We start from the raw sequence: 19,645 nt of genomic DNA, 5'->3' as shown, positions 1-19,645 counted from the left end.
TTTAAACTTTCATTTTAAAAAAGGTGATCTTATACTGATGTGCTGCAGCCCCTCAAACCAAGTCTTGTAGAAAAATGTCTCCAGCTAAACAAGAGAAGCAGCAAAGGTAGGAACATTCCACTCTCACACCTATTCACCTCAGTGAGGTGTGAAATTTAAAGCCTAACTGGGACAATTTAAAAGCTAATATTTTAAAATAGATATGTTTTATTTGTTTTTTAACAAAAGACTCAAATTGCATGCAAAAATGGTTTGGGCAAAGTTAAAAATTAGAAATGCAAAAGCTACACTTCTAACAGTGGAAGTTGTGCATTACACAGGTACAGCATTTTCACTTCCTAGTTTCCTATTTTAATGTGCACCTTGAAACTATTACCGCAAGGTATGTCTTTAATCCAATATTGTATATAGATGCCAAAAAACATATAGGATTTGCAACATGGCTCAATTAACACTGTCACCAGAATCCTAACTTTTAGATTTTCTGATTTTTTGTGCAACCTTTCCGTTGCATTAAATATAGTTGTGGACTATTCTCTGGCGTGTGTTATAGCAATAATTCATGGTGCCTTTCCTATTGGCTGCCAAACAGATTACTGTTCACTGATGGTAAAAAAGTGTTTCTATGAGTCAAACAAAACAAAACAAAAAAAAGCGGGCTTTTTTAAAGCTTCCTTTGTTTTCGAGTTCCTCAACTCATCATTTCCTTGCCACTCATTTACAGCGACAGACACTACTCTACAGGATAAGCAATAGGACAACAGACTTGATGGCAGGACATTGTCAACATCCCTATTAGGTACTGACAGACCAGGAGAAACTTTGCTACTATAACACTGATGAGTATTTTTCAAATAGGACATTTGACTGCTCGTCAATTCCTGCTTGTCTCAGAGCCAGTTACTTAATTTACCAGTAACTAGTCTTCTCTCTGAGTCCTGTCTAGAAAACATTATGTAATAGTAATAATTTGCATATTCAATGTATTGTGCACTAGCTCACCTCTCACGAGGCACAGAAAAGCCAAATTCATAGCATCATACCATAACAGGACTTTAAATAGTCTTTTATTTTTGTCTGCCTCTAGACTGTAATACAGTTTTCAAATAAGAAAATCAAATTCCTTGTAGCCTGGTTGTGTTTTCTGTCATTTTCAAATTTAAATTTTCATAATTAAATGTTACATATGGTAGATCAAGAATGATTTAATACTTTATTATAACTCTCAATGTTATTTCAACTAGTCTGATCCCTATGAATTATTTCCTTTATTTACAGGGCACATAGTAAGTTATAGTGATTTCTGCATCACTGGCACTTTGTCACTAGCTCTGCAGCCTCAGTAAGATGCTTTCCCGGAACACTGCTCTCTTAGGTCATTTCTAAAGCTCTGGGGACTGTTGCTTTGCTTTAGTTTTTAGCTCTCTACAGCAAAGAAGGGAAGGAGTCCTTCAGTTTTCCATGCATGTGGTATTCTATATTGCAGCTAATGTTTGAGAACCTTCAGAATATACAACATTATAAAGACAAAAAAAGTTTGTGCTCTCTTGGCTCCATAATTACCAGCTGTTTTGTTCCAGTTTAAAACGGGGAATTAATTCTTACGTGTCTGTCTTTTTCTTCTCGTCTTCCAGTGCTCTTAGTGTGTGCTGAAGTCTGTCTGTGAGGATCTCCAGTTCTTGAGTCAGCTTGTATTCCTCTCTGAACTGCTCTCCCAAAAGGACTAGGTCACGGGTAGCATCATGCAACGGAATGTCACTCAGATATAACCCTCTTCTGGTTAAATCATCCAAGTTCATCACACTGTTATATAGAGAAATGTATTTCACTGGAAATGAAATGCACTTTAAACTAAACTTGCCTAAGGAATCCTTTAAAATATTGATTAGTAGCAGGGGTTGGGGATAAAGGGGTAAATAGTGAGGTAGTACATTTAATTAAATGATTGAGAGTACAGTAAAACAAGTAGCTTCCATCAACTATCTTGTAATTGTACGCACTAATGCATGTCTTTTTATTGTACATGTGCATACAGAGCCCTGACTAATACATTTTGTAAATGTCTAAAATAACACCCCTGCTCAATAATAGCAGTGCTACTGTAACCTACTGTTCAGCATGTGTTACCAGTCTCCCACCTGTGCCCACTCCACAAAGGATATGAATGTGTTATCTCACTGCTACAAAACTGATCCTTTAGCAAAACTATAGAGTTTTATGCTTTTAGCTCTGAAGGTCCTCAGTTTAACCCCTCGTCACAACCAAGATGACAGTTGTCACGCTATGACATGAGTCCATTACATAATTTATTTTCCGAACTAATTTTCCAGCTGATTCTTAAACATCATTGCATCTCACTGTGAAAACTGCATTGAAACCGCTATGCAAGCATATCGCCAGATGAGAAACTGATTCCTACTTCTTCTTAGGGTTATGAAATTCATAAACCAAATGTCATGACTTATTAAAAAACACTCAGTTAATGAGGTGTTCCGCTTAAAAACAGATGGGATAATATGTACCAATGTTTGTAATGAATGATTTTATGCATGCACCACATTCTGTTCTCTACGTGCAGCTCCCTTATATCAGTGGGCTTGCACCACTATAACTTAGAACAGAATCTGGTCCAGTGTGTTTCTGTAGTCATACACATTTAGAGACACTCCTGCAATTTGGTGGCTATTCAGTATTGTCAGTAGAGTACTCTTATTGCTTAAACTACCTTGGAGAACAAAGAAAGAGAATACTGTCTGCTTCAGGTAAGTAGATCATTTGACCTTTGAGGCGTAAGCAGCTGATTTCCGTGCCAGTTAGTTCATCTTCACACTCCAACTTTTCTACATCCAACAGTCCTTCCTTGTAATGAAAAAGTAATAATAATTAAACAACAATAATGATTCCTGTGTTACTTCACCAGGCACAGGTGAAGTAACCTTCACTAGAGGAAAGCTCAGGATGTCTGGAATCGATCCATGAAGCATAGACTACACTGAAGACCAAATGAACTTGTTTCTTGAACATGCCAAACTATACTAATTAAGTTTTCTAAGGTTTCCTATCTCAATTACTTTAGTGCAGTGGTTCTCAAATGAGGGCCACTGCTTGTTCAGGGAAAGCCCCTGGCAGGCCAGGCCAGTTTGTTTACCTGTCACATCCACAGGTTTCGCCAATCGCAGCTCCCACTGGCAGCAGTTCACCGCTCCCGGCCAATGGGGGCTGCGGGAAGTGGTGCGGAATGAGGGATGTGCACTTTGCTGGTTTTGTCCTCCTTTTCCTCTGTTAGATGTCATTTCTCAAACTGAGGGTCTAATCCTGTGAGTGCACGTGCAACACTTCTCCTTCAGCCTTCTGGGATATTACTTCCAGTAAATAAGCAGGTTACCTGGTGTAGCAGTTGCTACTTCACGTGCTGCACTCATTTACATGAGTTTGCCTGGCTCTTTTGCCACGTCTACAGAAGAGGACGCGGGAACATGTTGGGGTTGGAAGGGGGTGTGTGTGTGTGTGTGTGTGTGTAAGGGCCCAAGCAGTGATATGCTACATGCTGGCCTTTCAAACTATTACGCAATTGCTTCTCCCACAAAACCAGGAGCAACTGCTGTTATACAGTTACTCCTAGTAGAAGGCTGCAGTTCTGTAATGTCATTTATTGTACAGGATCGTCATTTGTAAAGAAGGCATCATAGGTGCAAAAAATATGCACCTCCCTGTATCTGCGCCTATAGCCCACCCTAACAACCACATATGAATTCATGCATCTGGCTTTTTCTTGGCCCAAAACTCAGAATGGGCTCAGGGCTTACTACTGTGCAAAAGACTTTTATTGAGGGTCTCTGAGTTTCCTCTTATCTCTGTAAAATATACTTACTTATTCAAAAGCCAGATGAATGTTATTTGGTTACCTTGCTCCTCAATACAAAGACAGTGTTGATATGTGAGAGGATCCCATGGAAACTAATATCAATATGAGGCCGAACCAAGGAAAAAACTGACAATAGATTGCAGTTTCCTGGATGAAGCTAAAACATAAACAAGACAAACAGAAGCTCATTTTCTAAGGAAATAAAGGATTTTTCTACACCCAGAAAATATTCACATGGTGATGGTATTTCTTTCACTTCATATACAATGCAAGGTGGAAGAGAATAGAGACAGAGAATGCAGGTGTACATTCTTTATATAAAATATGGTTTTCAAGTTGTTGCTGTGGTGCCTGTGTATTTTAAAGTGCAATTCTATTCTGGAAAGTGACTTTGCAAAAATAGCACTGCACCATATCACGTTTGAGGTCTTTCAGCATTCCTTCACTTTACAAGTAAAAAGCTGTTTTTTCTAACTGTCCTCCCTACAAACTCACGGTAGGGTCAAAAAGTCAAGTTGTGTTCTCTCACCTATTATCTCCTGTAATAAAGATTCTGCTGGCCATATTCAGTAGGTCACTAGTTACATGTGTTCAATGAACCACCCTGAATTCATCTGAAAAGGCACTGACCTCTCTTCTTTCCAATTCCCCCTCAAGAGTCATGTCCAGGAAATCACCAAATCACAATGGTGAAGTGAAAGGTCAGTAAAAGTAACTATATTGTAAAAATATTTAAATGATTCAGAACCATCAAGATATGCACAGTACCTATGTAAAACTGCATGATCAATTGACATAATCCTCACCATACCTCTCCCATTTCCCTTATATTGTTTACTACACTTCCTAGCTCCATCTTGTCTTAAATTAGATTGTCCGTTTTTCAGGGCAGGGACCACATTATCCTATGAGTTTACACAGTACATAGTATAACAGGGCCCCCAATCCTAAGTGAGAACTTTGAGCACTACTGTAATATAAATAACAGAAAACAATATCAATTGTGTTCAGCGGGGTTTCATAGGCATATACTGAGGTCAGAAATTGGACCTTAGAAATTGGTAATTAGAACTTAGTTAAAACTGATGTTCCTGATGTAAAAGAGCATTCAGCACCCCATCATACTGCAGCTATGTTAGCTACACAGTGCTAATAAGCCTGAAAAATAATAAAATATTTTTGTTGTCAAAAGTAAGACTCCCTGAATACATAGAAGGCAGACCTGTTCCAGAAGAAGGTGCTATTTTTACATAGTTCATTTTCAAAGTGCAACTGCATTTTAAGGTGAGAATTAAACACTGCACTGTAATGTAGAAAGACAATCGCAAATCTATTTAATGTCTTCACAATGAACCCTTGCAGAATATATCGTATCACAATATATGTTAAATAAAGAAATTATAATAGCACTTAAGTGTTGTTATTAAAATAATATCTAAAACACTTGTTACAGCTGTTCACATAAGACAATAGTCTGACCTGTGGAAGGACTCTGTATATAGCATTGCCACACTGTGTTACCACCAGATCTCTGTCAAATATTATGTGGAAAGGAAAAGCCTTGCAGAAAGTGTAAGGACTGATGCGGGACTCTTGGGTCCCATTCTCTTCAAATCTGTCAAGGTCTTCATAAAAGTCCTCTTCCTTAGACTCTTTCTCTTCAATTAAAAACTGAGTGTGGTCACACTCTTCATTTCTCTGTTGAATAACCTGGACAAAAGAAGAGAAAGATTGCAGGTAGCAATAACCTCTATCATGTGTTAATAATTAGAATTCTATTGCAAAGACCAGAACACATTTAGAGAAAATAGATACATAAATATCAAAATAATGAGTTCCAGTTCTTCCAAAAATACAGTATTCCCATAGAAATCTCCAGTTTTAAAAAAAGTCTCTACAAATCAAGGGAGGAAAAGCATTTCTTTATTCAAGCACAGTTGCTCTTGGCACTAATTGAAGCCCATTCAAATATGAACTGTAAATTCTAAATCAGGGGTCGGCAACCTTTCGGAAGTGGTGTGCCGAGTCTTCATTTATTCACTCTAATTTAAGGTTTTGCGTGTCAGTAATACAGTAAACAAGGTTTTTAAAGAATGTTCTTAATGTTTAAGAAACTTCATTTAAAATTAAATTAAAATGCAGATCTTATCAGTTTACTGTGATCCTTGCCCTTGCTTTTCCTTGCTGAGTTTTCCAATGTCTGGCATCTATTTGGATACTTTAAGCTGCACACAGACTTCTGAGTGATCAGTTGTTAACTGGCTCCGAGAGGGACAGAGGACAGATTTCATGTGTGAAAATATCTGTTCACACAGGTATGTGGATCCAAATGCTGTAAGCATTGTAAACACAACTTTTCTTCAAACAGTTAAATTTTGGGACATCCAGCAGGTCAGAATAGAGGCCCCCTGATCTCTCTCGGTAGCTTCAAATGCACTCCACAGATCTCCAAACTTAGATGCCCATAATTCTGAGCTTTTTAACTGAATGAGCTGCATTTTGAAATCTTCAACACCCATCAACTGAAATACAGACAGATCCAAGTTGCTTTTTTTGACTTTTTCAGGTTTTATTTGAAAAGAAAGCATTGGGCCAAATCACTGGAAATCTTGAAATCTGTCAGAAAATTCTGATTCCAGTTCTTCCATGTACATTCTTATCTCAACGTCAAATGCAGCGTGCTGTTCCACATGGCATGATAGTGATGTAAGCAGTAAATCAGGACTTAAAAATATCCCAGTACAGTGGTGCTGGAACAATTTTTAAGGTGGGGGTGCTGAGCTATGCCTCCTCTTGCCCCCCTCACTGCCCCAGGGTGGGGCCAGTGGGCCACAGCTGGGGGTGGCTGCAGAGCCCTGGGCCAGTGTTTGGGACCCCAGTCTGGCTGGCCCTGGACCGGTGGCTGGGACTCAGCAGGTTGAGCGGGGCCAGCGGACGGTACCCCAAGCCAGCAGCGAAGCCCCCCAGACTGGTGGCCGGGACCAGCAGCAGGCTGAGCGGGGCCAGCGAACGGAAACCCAGCTGGCAGGGGGCCAGTGGCCGGTACCCCAGGCCAGCAGCGAAGCCCCTGAGACCGGTGGCCAGGACCCGGGCAGTGTTAGTGCCACTGAAAATCAGCTGGCGTGCCGCCTTTGGCACACATGCCACAGGTTCCCCACTCCTGTTCTAAATTAAATGGATATGTCTACACCAACTCCTGATCCTGGAAATAAGGAGCTACACTCAGCCTTGCATTATGCTTGGTTCTGTTGGTATAGCCCAGAACACAGGATCTCTTGTGAGGGAAAGTGCCCCTGGATGGTTTTGCATTGTTCAAGGCACCTGCAACTTTATTTCTATGGGGAGCCTGCACCTGATCAATGGATCCCCCAAAATAGGCAGTTCTGGCTGGGGAGAGACCATGGCATGGTTAGTCTAAGGATGGGCTCATGCAGCACTTGGCTTCAGGAGACTGCACTGCTGGGGCTCTTATACAGTATGAAACTGCCCTACCCTGGTGAACTTCCAAGAAAAAGCTGCAATGCAACCAGTCACCTACCCTCCCCAAGGGTGAAATAATTCCATCTTGTTGGAGCAGCCCCTGCTAGCTCAAGGAGGGGCAATTAGCACCTCCTTGCACCAATGAAGGTGGATCAAGTCTATGATGTCTGCAGAACATAAATACAATAGTAAATAGCTGGCTTATAACAAAGAAATAATTCCCCATTACTCCTCACTTTGTAGAAATAAACTAAAGAAAAGCACGAGGCTATTCCCATTTGTAACTCAACCTCTGTTATTACAGAGTGAGACTTTAGCAAAACAAAGTCTACAAAGTGTGAGCCTTTAACAAACTATACACAGTTTTCTTTTTTAACAAATTGTTATGACGTGTTAGAATGTGTTTATTGATGCAGCCACAGAAGTGAAATGAGGACAGACACATGTATGGAATTAAGTGGCTGGCCACAACTTTTATTACACTTTAACATATGGAAAGGGCGTTTCCTGCCCATTATCCATACTCTTTATACTAGACATTTAATTCGTTCCAGTGCAGTGGTTCCAGGGCTCCTTACCATACAACCCATAACAGGGGGTGGCTCTCCCTAGCTTACCCTTAGGACTCAGCTCTCTCCGAGTCCTAGTACTCTCCCCCCAGTGAGGGCAACAGAAGGTGCAGCAGGGTGGGGACTTCATCTTGGGAAAGCTACAAGGCCTCACCCTATCCCATGATCCCTAGGCCCACTGCCAAGTCTTTTACCTCTGGGAACTGTACGTTCTCCTAACTGCACTGGAAATGTGGCCACAAGTTGCAACGAATAAATAACTCCTCCCCAGTACCTCAGCTAGGTAGTAAGTGCATTCCTACTTAACCCACTGTGGTTTGAAGGTGCGGCAAGGAAAGCAAAAAAACAAACAAACAAACAAACAAAAAAAACTCCCTGGTCCTCTACCAATTGTCCCATGGGAGAAAAATTCCTTCATGACCCCCAAACAGGTGATTGGCTATACCCACAGTATTGGTCAGGCTGGATTCCCATTCCTAGTTCTACTGAATTGGTTGGGACTGCTGGAACGGAGTCAAAAGAGGTTCCACATGGCTTCCATACTGGGTTAAATCCTGGGAGATGGGGAATGCTGTCTGTCACGGAGCACAGACTCACCCGGCAGCGCCTCCTGCTGGTCGTCGTCAGGGAATTAGCATCCAGCCTCCAGAGCATCTCTTTCAGGCCAATGTGTCTCGCCGCCCCTGCCCTGTGTCCCTTCCAGTGCCCTTGTCTTGAGTACTTCCCCCTGGCACCCACTATCCCCACCTCACTTCAGTCTTAGGCTACTGCCAGTCACCAACTAGGCCCCGCTGCCTGGAACAGACTGCAGTATAAGCCACTCATCACAGGCGAGGGGGTTTGGACCTGCTACCTCTGCCTACTCATGGCTGCCCCTGCAACCCCTGTACCTAATAGGCCTTCCCAGGCCTGCAGCTGCCTTGTCCTTCCCCCAGCCCTGCTCCAAACTAGGTGTCCTGCTCGGCACCTTGCAGCCAGGCCCTGTTCCCTCTACAGGCAGAGGGAGAGTGCTCCCCAGCTTCTGGCTCACAGCCTTTATAGAGCCAGCTGGGCCCTGACTGGGATGTGGCCCCCCAGCTGTTGTCACTTCTCCCAATCAGCAGAGGTTTTACTCCCTTCCCCAGCCCTCTTCAGGGCTTTTCCAACCCCTTCAGGGCTCACCCCGCTACACTGTCCAATCAGCACATCTCTCCGCCCAATCGGCTGGCCCAGAGACTCCTGGGGTGAGAAGCTACATACTGTCCCTTAGTGAGTGTCTCCCTCCTTTGCTGCTGGGAGTGTGCCCCTTTACCGCCAAGCACAGCAAGTTCCCCACCTGTTGAGGCAGGGGAGTGGCATTTTTCACACATCCAGGTTGCTCCATTTATTAGGACTAGTCTTTAACTTTTGCATGTCTGCTCAGAGCTGGGCAAGTATCTGGTGTGTTACTGATCACAACAAAGGAAAAAAATAACGCAATCTTCTAGCTGTTTCATGATGTGTGCAAACTAAGGATGCTGAATTTGCAATCATTACACATGAAAACAATAAGGGTTACAGGATCAGGCCCTATAGTTAAAACTAAAAGCATCTTCTCCAAACCATAGCTGTTAATGTGTAATATTTAAAAACCAGCATAAATTCATATGTTCTATTGGTTTAATCTCATATTAATATCTTGAACATATCATCTCACTTCACTCTAACAATCCTACTCAAAGTTCCTTGAAATAATGAAATTAATAGGGCTAATTTTGTTTACCAGGAGAGCCATATATCATGGTATAATTAAAGTTGATGCCTAATGAAATATCATAATTTATCAAGTGTCAACAAATTTATCTCTTGCCAAACCTAATCAGATTTAATAGGTAGAACAGAATAATTCTATTTAGGCAGTATTGTTTAGCAGCAACATATTGGAACATATTAGGCTCAGTTCTGTCCTCACTTCAGGCCTAATCCAAGGTTTATTGACATCAGAGAGACTTTCCGTAGACTTCAGTGAACTTTGTTTCAGGCCCTTATACGCTGAGTAATCCTATAGATTTCAGTGGGGTGTAAATCAGGGCAGAGAAGGCATTCCTATTCAAGCGTTCAGAAAATACGGTTAATCATCCAAAAACATGGATTCAAGAATGTCTTGAATATCCTTTTTTTTTTTTTAATTCCAGACCAAAAGTCCCACAACAGACAAGATCAAAACACAGAAAAACAAGCCTTTAGGAGTTCTGAGGTGGGGAGATATATCCTAGAGTTATTCTAAAACATTTCTGGACGTTTCCAAAAATATATATTAGTACAAATTATTATGCACAAAGAAATGCAATCACTAAAATATTTGGCATATTAAGAGGTCTTTTTCCCTCTGTGAATGCTCATAACTCATGTGTTGGCAGTAATATACACACAGGAAGGGATGTTACCAAAATTTGGTTCCCATTTTTGCCAGGGGAAACAATATAACAATACTTTGTGCTTCTATGGCATCGGGAGGTCAGGATCTCAAAATGCTTTACAGACATCAAATAATTAAGACCCAAAATATCTTTGAAAGCACTGATATAATTACAGTCTCCATTTTACACAGAGGAAAGCTGAGTGTCACAGTGACAGAGTGTGGCAGAGTCCTTTGGACTCCCAGTCTTGTGCATTAAACACAGGCCCATCCTTCCTCTTTGTAGTCTTGTAAAATACGTTATTAACTCACTTTCTCTATCTCCTTAGTTTCCTAAAGCCTGATGCTGTTCTCTAGGTGCATTATCAAAGTGGAACTCCAACTCCACAGTGGAAGGTGTTGCAGCGAGTAGTTGCAGCTGGAGAGCCAAGAGTATATGTGTGGGGTCAGAAATTACTTGTGGCCACTTAAAGGGAAAAAAAATCTGTGGGTTTGTCCAAGCACCAGTGTGGCTTAGACTTGTGTTTCTTGTGAATACAAAGCTTAAGTGACCCCCATCCCTTCATTTTCCAAGAGACCATCACCCTATATTTGAGAGAAGGAATGAGGCTGTAGTCACACTGTAGTTAGATAGTACTGGTGGTTCTGAAGGGAAGGGAGGATCTCTCTCTCTTGCCAACAAAATGCTTTGTTTTGTTTTTTGTTGGTAGGGACAACTGGGCCTCTAGAATTTAACAGATTAACTTTTTCCAAAATCCATGGATGTATCACCATTATTAAATTAGGCCTTCCAGATTATCATTTCCATCAATGACTTTTGTGCGATTAAAGACTAGAGTTTGGATCCCACTTCTAAGAAATCCCATTTACCACAACTGGAAAAAATTGTATAGCTTGGATTAAAAGCTTTTCCATTTGAAAAAAAAATAGCTTTTTAAGGAAATTTCCATGTCAAACATTACATCTTCCAACTCCATTAATAATATCACCGCATGATAGTCTCCGTAGTTCTCTGCTGTAATGATGAACCTCTTTCTCATCTTTTCTTATTAATAACAAGAGATCCACAGAAAACCAATCAACCAATAAAGGTTAGGGTTCAGCATAAAAAAACAACTATAAAATACGAGCAATTGGCAATCTATTTTTAGCTTTTCACATTAAACATCTCAATGAGGCAATTTCACGATCCACCCCAGTCTCTGCATCAGCATAGAAATTAAAGAGTGTGGGTGACAGCAAATGCTAATTTCCAAAGTCCTATCGTATAGCAGAAGGTGCCAGAACTACTATATATCTCATGTTTCAGAGTGGTAGCCGTGTTAGTCTGTATCAGCAGAAAGAAAGAGGAATGCTATTATGTGCCAGCAATGCCCCTCTGCCATGTACATTGGCCAAACCAGACAGTCTCTACGCAAAAGAATAAATGGACACAAATCATATGTCAAGAATTATAACATTCAAAAACCAGTTGGAGAACACTTCAACCTCCCTGGACACTCAATTATAAACCTAAAAGTCGCAATTATTCAACAAAAAACCTTCAAAAACAGACTCCAACAAGAAACAGCAGAACTGGAATTAATCTGTAAACTGGACACCATTAAATTAGGCTTGAATAAAGACTGCAAGTGGACGAGTCATTACACTAACTAAAAACTATTTCCCCATGCTAATTTTCCCCCTGCTGTTACTCACACCTTCTTGTCAACTGTTTGAAATGGGCCATCCTGATTATCACTCCAAACGTTTTTTTTCTCCTGCTGATAATAGCCCACCTTAATCGATTGGTCTCGTTAGAGCTGGTATGGCAACCACCATTTGTTCATGTTCTCTGTTTATATATGTATCTTCCTACTGTATTTTCCACTATGTGCATCTGATGAAGTGGGTTTTAGCCCATGAAAGCTTAAGCACAAATAAATTTGTTAGTCTCTAAGGTGCCACAAGTACTCCTCTTCTTTCTATATATTTCCTATATCACAAACCATCTAGCCAGGGTGAGATGTGACCCTACACAGACACAGCAGGCTTTCACAGTTTGATAAAGGCAACCTGCTATTGTATGTGAGTGCTGTGCTACTCTCCGAACCTTTACAGAATGCCAGTATGTCAACAGCAGCAAAAAGATGCAGTCAGAAACACAATGCAGAATATGGACTTTGATGTGACCACTTTACAGACAGCACTGTGAAAGGCAACTGCAACTCTTCAAATAATTCCAATACAGAAAACATGTACGGAAAGAGGGAACAACTCCATCACTGAATACATAAGAAATGTGAGAAACAAACCAGACAATGAAATGCCAGAGCCAAAGCCTAGTGAAGTCACTGGGAGTCTTTCCACTAATTTCAATGCAGTATGGACCACACCCTAGATGAGAGTGTATTCAGCTGCCTGTTAAAACTGGTAACCAGGTTAGGTATTGTTATGGAATCCCCCTATACAATTTCATAGAAAATTATATCCTTTCTGTTGATTTTAAACCATCCTAAAGAATTTAATAAAATATTATATTACCACAACAGAATTCTATAGGAGGGATCATATTCTCTGTTAAATTGTACAAGTATTTATAGTAATTTCTACACAACCCTATTGATTTCATACCAGTTAATTCTATTGACCTTTTCTGTGAGTACCATGACCTCTTACATGTGTGCCTTTTTAAAATTAAATTTCTGGATATTTATACATTCATGTAAATTCTGCATTCAGTTTCACCCAGGTAAATTTAGGCAAAACAAACTGGGCCAAATCTTCTTTCCAAAGAAGATGCTGTCAAAACTTGGTAAATGAAAGAGCAGCATCAGCAGTGACAAAGCCAGGAGTCAAGTTTAATTCTTCTTGTTTCCCTGTGTGGTCTTAGTTGGTGAGTGACATCAACCTGACATGTATAAGAGCTCAATCACTATGGTAACTGCAGTTAAAATCAAGACAAATCACTCTTCAGGTTTCAAAGAGAATATCTAGCTGGCTCTCCCTCCTGAGCTTTGCAACAAAATGTATCTTCAGAATATGTCCCTGCTTAGCTAAATGAAAAGTCACATTCAAGTTTCCACTTATACTGGGCAGATTTTCACCGATCAGAGACAAACATTGAGCATTACTTGATAACTACAGTAACTCCTCGCTTAACGTTGTAGTTATGTTCCTGAAAAATGCGACTTTAAGCGAAACAATGTTAAGCGAATCCAATTTCCCCATAAGAATTAATGTAAATGTGGGGGTTAGGTTCCAGGGAAATTTTTTTCAACAGACAAAAGACTATATTATAGTCTTTATAATATAGCTATATATATATACACACACACACACACACAGAGAGTTTTAGTTTTAAACAAACAATTTAATACTGTTACACAGTGATGATGATTGTGAAGCTTGGTTGAGGTGGTGAAGTCAGAGGGTGGGATATTTCCCAGGGAGTGCCTTACTGCTAAATCATGAACAAGCAATCAGCTGAGCCCTCAAGGGTTAACCCATTGTTGTTAATGTAGCCTCACACTCTACAAGGCAGCACGAATGGAGGGAGGGGAGACAGCATGGCAGACAGGAACACACACCGTGTGTGAGAGAGAGATGGCATTGCCCCTTTAAGTACACTGACCCCACTCTAAGTACACTGCCTTTCTAAGTAGATCAGCAAGTTGAGACAGAAGCTACTGCCAGGAAGCTCCCTCCATCCTAAGCCCTGTCGTGCCCCCTTCCCCCCGCTCTATGGAAATGGGGTAAGCGGGGTGCAGGAGTAGGGGGAAGGGGGGCATCCTGACATTAGCTCCCCTCTTTCCCCCTGCACAGCAAGCAGGAGGCTCATGGGAGCAGCTCCAAGGCAGACGGCAGGAGCAGCACAGGGCAGTGGGGGGAGGGACAGCTGAACTGCAGTCAATTGATAGCCTGTTGGGCAGCTGCTGCTCAGGGAACTTAGGGGAATGAGGAGCTGATGGGGGGGCTGCCAGTCCACCCTGGTTCCAAGCCCCCCACCACTACAGCTCCAATGGGCTGCTCTCCCTGCAAGCAGTGGACAAAGCAGGAGGCTGCCAAATGACGTTATAAGGGAGTATTGAGCAACTTTAAACAAGCATGTTCTCTAATTGATCAGCAACGTAACAATGAAGCAAGGTTAACCAGGATGACTTTAAGTGAGGAGTTACTGTATAAATTCTCTTTTCAATGGATCAGTGAGGGTGTTGCTGTCATTTTCCCATTCTGTCATCCCTTATGCCATATCGGCTTTCCCCTATAGACTTCAGTTAGATTTTTGCTCGAGTAAGGACTGTATATGAATTCAATAGGAGCTTCATTATTGGGCCTGATGTTTCTGGCGTTTTCGGGTATTTACCTTTCATTTGCAAGGACAAGACTGAAACCCAAAGTCTGTTTAGCCCTGTAGATGAAGTGTTTGCCTTATATTTTAATAGTATTACATTCAAATCCCGTAGTGGTGGTGGTTTCCATCCTAGTGCCAAATGGATGTCTGCACTTTTCATATTTAATTACTTTATCATTCATGCTTTGTATGGGTTTTAGAGTAAATGCTTAAACAAATCTGTTGGTTTAAAGAATAAAAGATAATACATAGTATTGAGTTTGTTTTTCTATGAGATTTTCCATGTGGAGAGTTCTGCTTATATCAGAAGGATATTGCTCATCCAGTTCACACACACATTAACAGTTTCTATTAAATCCATAGCAAAGTTTCGGTGATCTTCAATATAAATGTTTTTGCTTGATTAAGTGATAAGATTCTGTCTGGTGGTTTACTTTGGCCAGAGTTCTGTGTTTTCTGAGGGTCCACAGCTATGGAAATTTGCAGGAGAATCCATCCTTCACCACAAATAGTGATTGAGAATCTAAACTGTCACTTATTCAAACAAAGATTCAAGATTCTAACCCTTCTGGTTGCAAAGAAAATCTAAGACCTCCCCTCCCCACCCACCCAATCACATAACAGACCCATCTTATTCTGCAGAGATTTGTTAACATTGTGGTCAATGCAGCTCTTCCTTGGGGAGTAGTCTCAGTCAAGGAATACAATAAGAGTTGTGGGCTGCGTTGTTTTGTGCTGTTTGAAGGATTTGGGGCATCGCTTTTGGGAGCGGGATAGTATTCCTGCATGGAGGTCATTCTACAGTGGCAGCTCTCACTCAAAATTTTAGGTGAGGCAGTTTAAACCATTCTCAGGTGTATATGTACTTATTATAAAGGACACTTCTGAAAATGCTCCTTAGTTCTCTGATGTGACTATCTGGTTGTGAAATGAACTGCAGACTCTGTCCCTAAAATCCTGCTGTTGCTAAAGGGTATGTAATGAAACATGCACTACAGTACTGTAACAGTTACTGGGACTGGAGACATTGGTTCATGATCTTCCGGTGATGGAAGATGATCAGACACCATGTTGATGGTTTTAGATCTATTAGTTGCCTTAAATACCACTGACTACCATGTTTTGTAGACAACCCAGTGAACAGGAGTTACTTATAGTAGTTCCAATCCTTTCAGTCTGAGAAGTCAGAGGGTTGTATTGGGCTCTCTCTTCCATCACTTTTCCTGTTCCAGGTGTAATTGAGACTTTTAGTGGTCAGGCTCTGGTGCCATGAGTATGCAGATGGAGCTCAACTCTATGCCTCCATTTCATCGAAGCAGGACAATGAAGACTGGGGTTTTTCTTAGTTGGCTGTCTGTGACTCATTTTGGACAATACTGAATTTTCCTTTTGTATGTAGATTACAATATATTGACTATGCATTTGTCACCTCAAGATTGAATTACTGTAACATGCTGTACATACTGTAACAGTGTGGGCTACACCCAGAAACCTCAGCTGGTAAAGAATGTAAATGCTTATTTGCTTAGCAATGCATCTTGCAGTGAACACATTACACCTGTGCAATGTTGTTTGCATTGGCTTCTTATTTGTACTTACTTACTTACTACAGAGATGGGAGGGGTTCTCCTGTCATTGTAACCCACCTCTCTGAGAGATGACAGCTAGGTTGACAGAAGGATTCTTAGCGCTGTTTCCACCAGGGGGTAGGCCAGTTAAATTACATCGCTTAGGGGTGTGGATTTTCCACATCCCTGAGTGACATGGCTGAGTTTACCTAACTTTTTCATGTAGACCTGGCTTAAGCCTCATCACCAAAGTCAATAGGACTTAGACTTCTAAGTGTCTAAGTCATTTCTAAAACTGAGACAGGTTCCTAAGTCACTTAGGCACTTCTGAAAATTTTATCCCTGTCCACTCAAAGACAGGAAGTAAAAGAACTTGCCCCCTTTCTCATAGGCTGCTTAGAGTATGACACCAAATTTGGTGAAGTGACATAATCTAGAATACATATGAAAATGTTGCAGGTAAAGTGCATAAGTGCTCAGAGAACATGAACTAGGCAAAAAGAAAATACATGAAAATGGAAAAATAATACGGAACATAATCTTTGTACCCTTTTTCTCTTTCTTTGGATTATTGGATGTTGTCCTGAGCCATTAGCCATCTGGACTATATGCAAATTAGCACTGGGCTGATCAGCATATTTCCAGGGAAAACGTGAATGCTGCTAGTGAGTCAGTAGGTGGCACTCCTGTTTCAGTACTGAATCAATGTTCCAATGTGGTAATAAAGGGAGCGCCTGCTGTTATAGTTGCAATCTTTCACACAAGGAAGATTAAAAAAAAGAAAGAGAGAGAAAGGTCTTGAACACCTATTGCCATTAAAGATTCCATGGCACTTTGTGCAAGAATAGGTGTGTTTCCTCTTGTATCCTGGCCAAATGGCAAGCTGGATTTACATTCTACCAATGCAAAATTATCTCTGCAGTTTAAACTGGACATGCTAATCTTCTTCATTTCTTGGCCCAGATCCTGGGTTGTGCTGTGATCAGTTTGTGGTGTTCTGGTGGTGCAAAGCAGCCCTACAATTGTCAGATATAGCCATTGGAAGACCCTACCAGTGTAAGGAGACATGAGTTGGTACATGGGCTGCTATGCCATTCTCCTTCTCTGTGGCTAGTACAGGGGTGTGGCCAGGGCAAAGGCAGGTGAGGGCAGTATATGACCTTGAAAGTATTGGGTTAACATGGGGGGTAATGGAGAGATTTTTCAGTATGCAAAATCTCTGTGGAAAGTATGAATGGATAAAAAAATACTGTTTTCCATTATATCATACAGCTCTTTCAATTTTATGAATGACATCAACTTTCAATCAGAACATACCAGGAAACATTACCTTCATGTCTATTTCTGTACCATGGATCTGCTGAGCTACTGTTTTGATGATTCCAATGACAATATCCTGGAGTCCTTCTCTCTCTGAATAATAATGCAGAATGAGTCCTTTCCCTTTTTCTGCATCAGTGCACCTAAAGGAAGGGGCACGCATACCCGGATAAATAGTAGCAAGATGGTCATGCAGAGCATCCAAGTTCTACAGGGATAATTAAAAACACACAAACACATCAGAATAGAGTTCATCCATGTGGCAAATTGTCTATTTGAGAATACAAGTAATTTAAGTAGCAGTTTTAAAGACCTAAGCTACATATTGGATATATAAGTTATTGATTCAGTACATTTCCTGGGTAGTCTGGCCGCACCCTGTCCACAATGGCCACAATCACTTGTGGTTTGTGTCAGCCAGTTCCAGACCTCCATTGCAGGGCTTCTAGGCAGGTTGCTCTCCTGTCTTGCCATTCCGGGCACCACTACTGGGGGCCCTCACACCTGACAATGAGACTGGCCTATGACTGGCACTGAAAATAACACCAGTAAAAGTCATTTGAGAGAGAAAGAGAGAATTCCTTGACTGTACTATGTTTGCACAATAGATGGAAACATTTTTATTTTCATCGCAGGGTTAATTTTCCAATTGGATGTGGGAATAGCTAGAACACCCCTTTCCCTCTCTTACCCACCCATCTTTATCTCTTCCCTCCCTCCAAGAATTCCACTGCTTGTAGTCTATCTTTTAAAGAGCAGCTGTATCCAAATAGCCTACAGCTGGTAAGCCAGGTGTTTCTATATGGATTTAGGAGTCTAACTTTAGGCACTTGCATGTAAAAAAACAACAACCACAGCCTTTCTTACTGTTTTAAATGAATCAGTAAGCTAGTAATGCTGTTTCAAGCATTGACAAAAGTTTATAAGCTCTGCCAGGACCTGACAAGAGTTTTCAAAGTTTCCAATTTTTTAGCTAACATCTTTAAAATTAACCTACCACCTTTCCTAAAAATGCTCAGTCACATGATCTCACTGAGACCAAGTGAATGAACCCAAAATGGAGTTTCTAGATCAGGTCATAGCTGAAACAAAGCATTTTTAAAAAGCGAGATTTTAAAAAAAACAAAACAATTCCACCTTTTCAAACTCTCCATATGTCCCAGACATTTTGTCTGATTAATCTCAAACTCTGGCAAAAGCAAATTCTTCTCTGGATAGGAAACATGCTTGAGAAATTGGAAATCAGATTTTATGAGGAGGTTAGAGGGGAAAGTGGGATCAGAATCAGACTTAGAATACTATACTAGCTACAACCTTAACTATGGAGTCATTACCATGACTCCATTTTACTATTCACGGTGTAATGGCTTAGATAGAAAGGACAATCAGACTGGCTGAATAGCGTCACAACCCACGTAATCATCTACCAATACATTTGTCAAGATTATGCACCCTTTTCATTTACCGGGTCCTTAGCATTGTTCCCCCCCGAACCTTTTCTAGCACTGGGGATTGTTTTGTGATTTTTGCCAGGTCAGGGAGAGGTACAATGAAGATGTTTCAAATGTGCAGGTTGGATCATCTCCCTTTTCTTAACATCTGTAGATCTTCAAAGTTGTGAAGGTGGCGTGAACAGCTGCTACTTTTCTTGGGAGGCCTCCAAAGGAAATGAGTCTCTTATAAATGAATTCCTTGGGATGCATGCATCCTGGAACATCCTCCTTCACTTTTTTAGTTTGTTATACATTTATATTTTTATTCCATTGATATATCACTACATCAAATTAAAACTTAAGAGGTAAAAAATCTGTGAGCTCAACTGAGCCCAGCCTTTAGTGCCAATGTAAGGGGACTGTTGCCCCCTTACTAACATTCAGTGGAGGTGTTTTGGTTGGCTAGCTCCCAGTACCTAAAGGGAAGAGTGGATGGGAAATCAGGACCCTGAGACTGACAGCCCCCAGGAACAATGGGGAGAGGCCAATACTCCAGATCAGCCTGAATGACAGGGCAGGCAGGCTAATCAGGGAGTCAGGAGGCCAGGGAGATCCCATCCTCTGTGTGAGCTGGAATTGCCTGGGTCAGACAGAGTGGGGCTGAGCTAAGGAGAAAGCAGGGGTGTGAGCTGAGCTGGGG

The 19,645-nt window shown here is 41.1% G+C and overlaps 1 protein-coding gene across 1 annotated transcript in view; it reads right to left on the bottom strand.

Annotated features, from left to right (window-relative positions):
* Nucleotides 1-19,645, bottom strand: part of GUCY1B1 (guanylate cyclase 1 soluble subunit beta 1) — a 63,173-nt gene that overhangs the window by 11,843 nt on the left and 31,685 nt on the right. Inside the window, exons 5-9 of the mRNA XM_084625940.1 lie at nucleotides 17,523-17,720; nucleotides 5,345-5,575; nucleotides 3,906-4,022; nucleotides 2,726-2,859; nucleotides 1,606-1,803 (exon numbers count right to left, since the gene is read on the bottom strand). Coding sequence (XP_084482066.1) covers nucleotides 1,606-1,803; nucleotides 2,726-2,859; nucleotides 3,906-4,022; nucleotides 5,345-5,575; nucleotides 17,523-17,720 — 878 coding nt within the window. The remainder of the gene's footprint in view (nucleotides 1-1,605; nucleotides 1,804-2,725; nucleotides 2,860-3,905; nucleotides 4,023-5,344; nucleotides 5,576-17,522; nucleotides 17,721-19,645) is intronic.

This window comes from Lepidochelys olivacea (genome assembly GCF_965140295.1).
Source record: "Lepidochelys olivacea isolate rLepOli2 genome assembly, chromosome: 4".
Classification (NCBI taxonomy): domain Eukaryota; kingdom Metazoa; phylum Chordata; order Testudines; family Cheloniidae; genus Lepidochelys; species Lepidochelys olivacea.
Note: the sequence above shows the minus strand (reverse complement) of the source record. Positions and strands in the feature narration are given on the sequence as shown.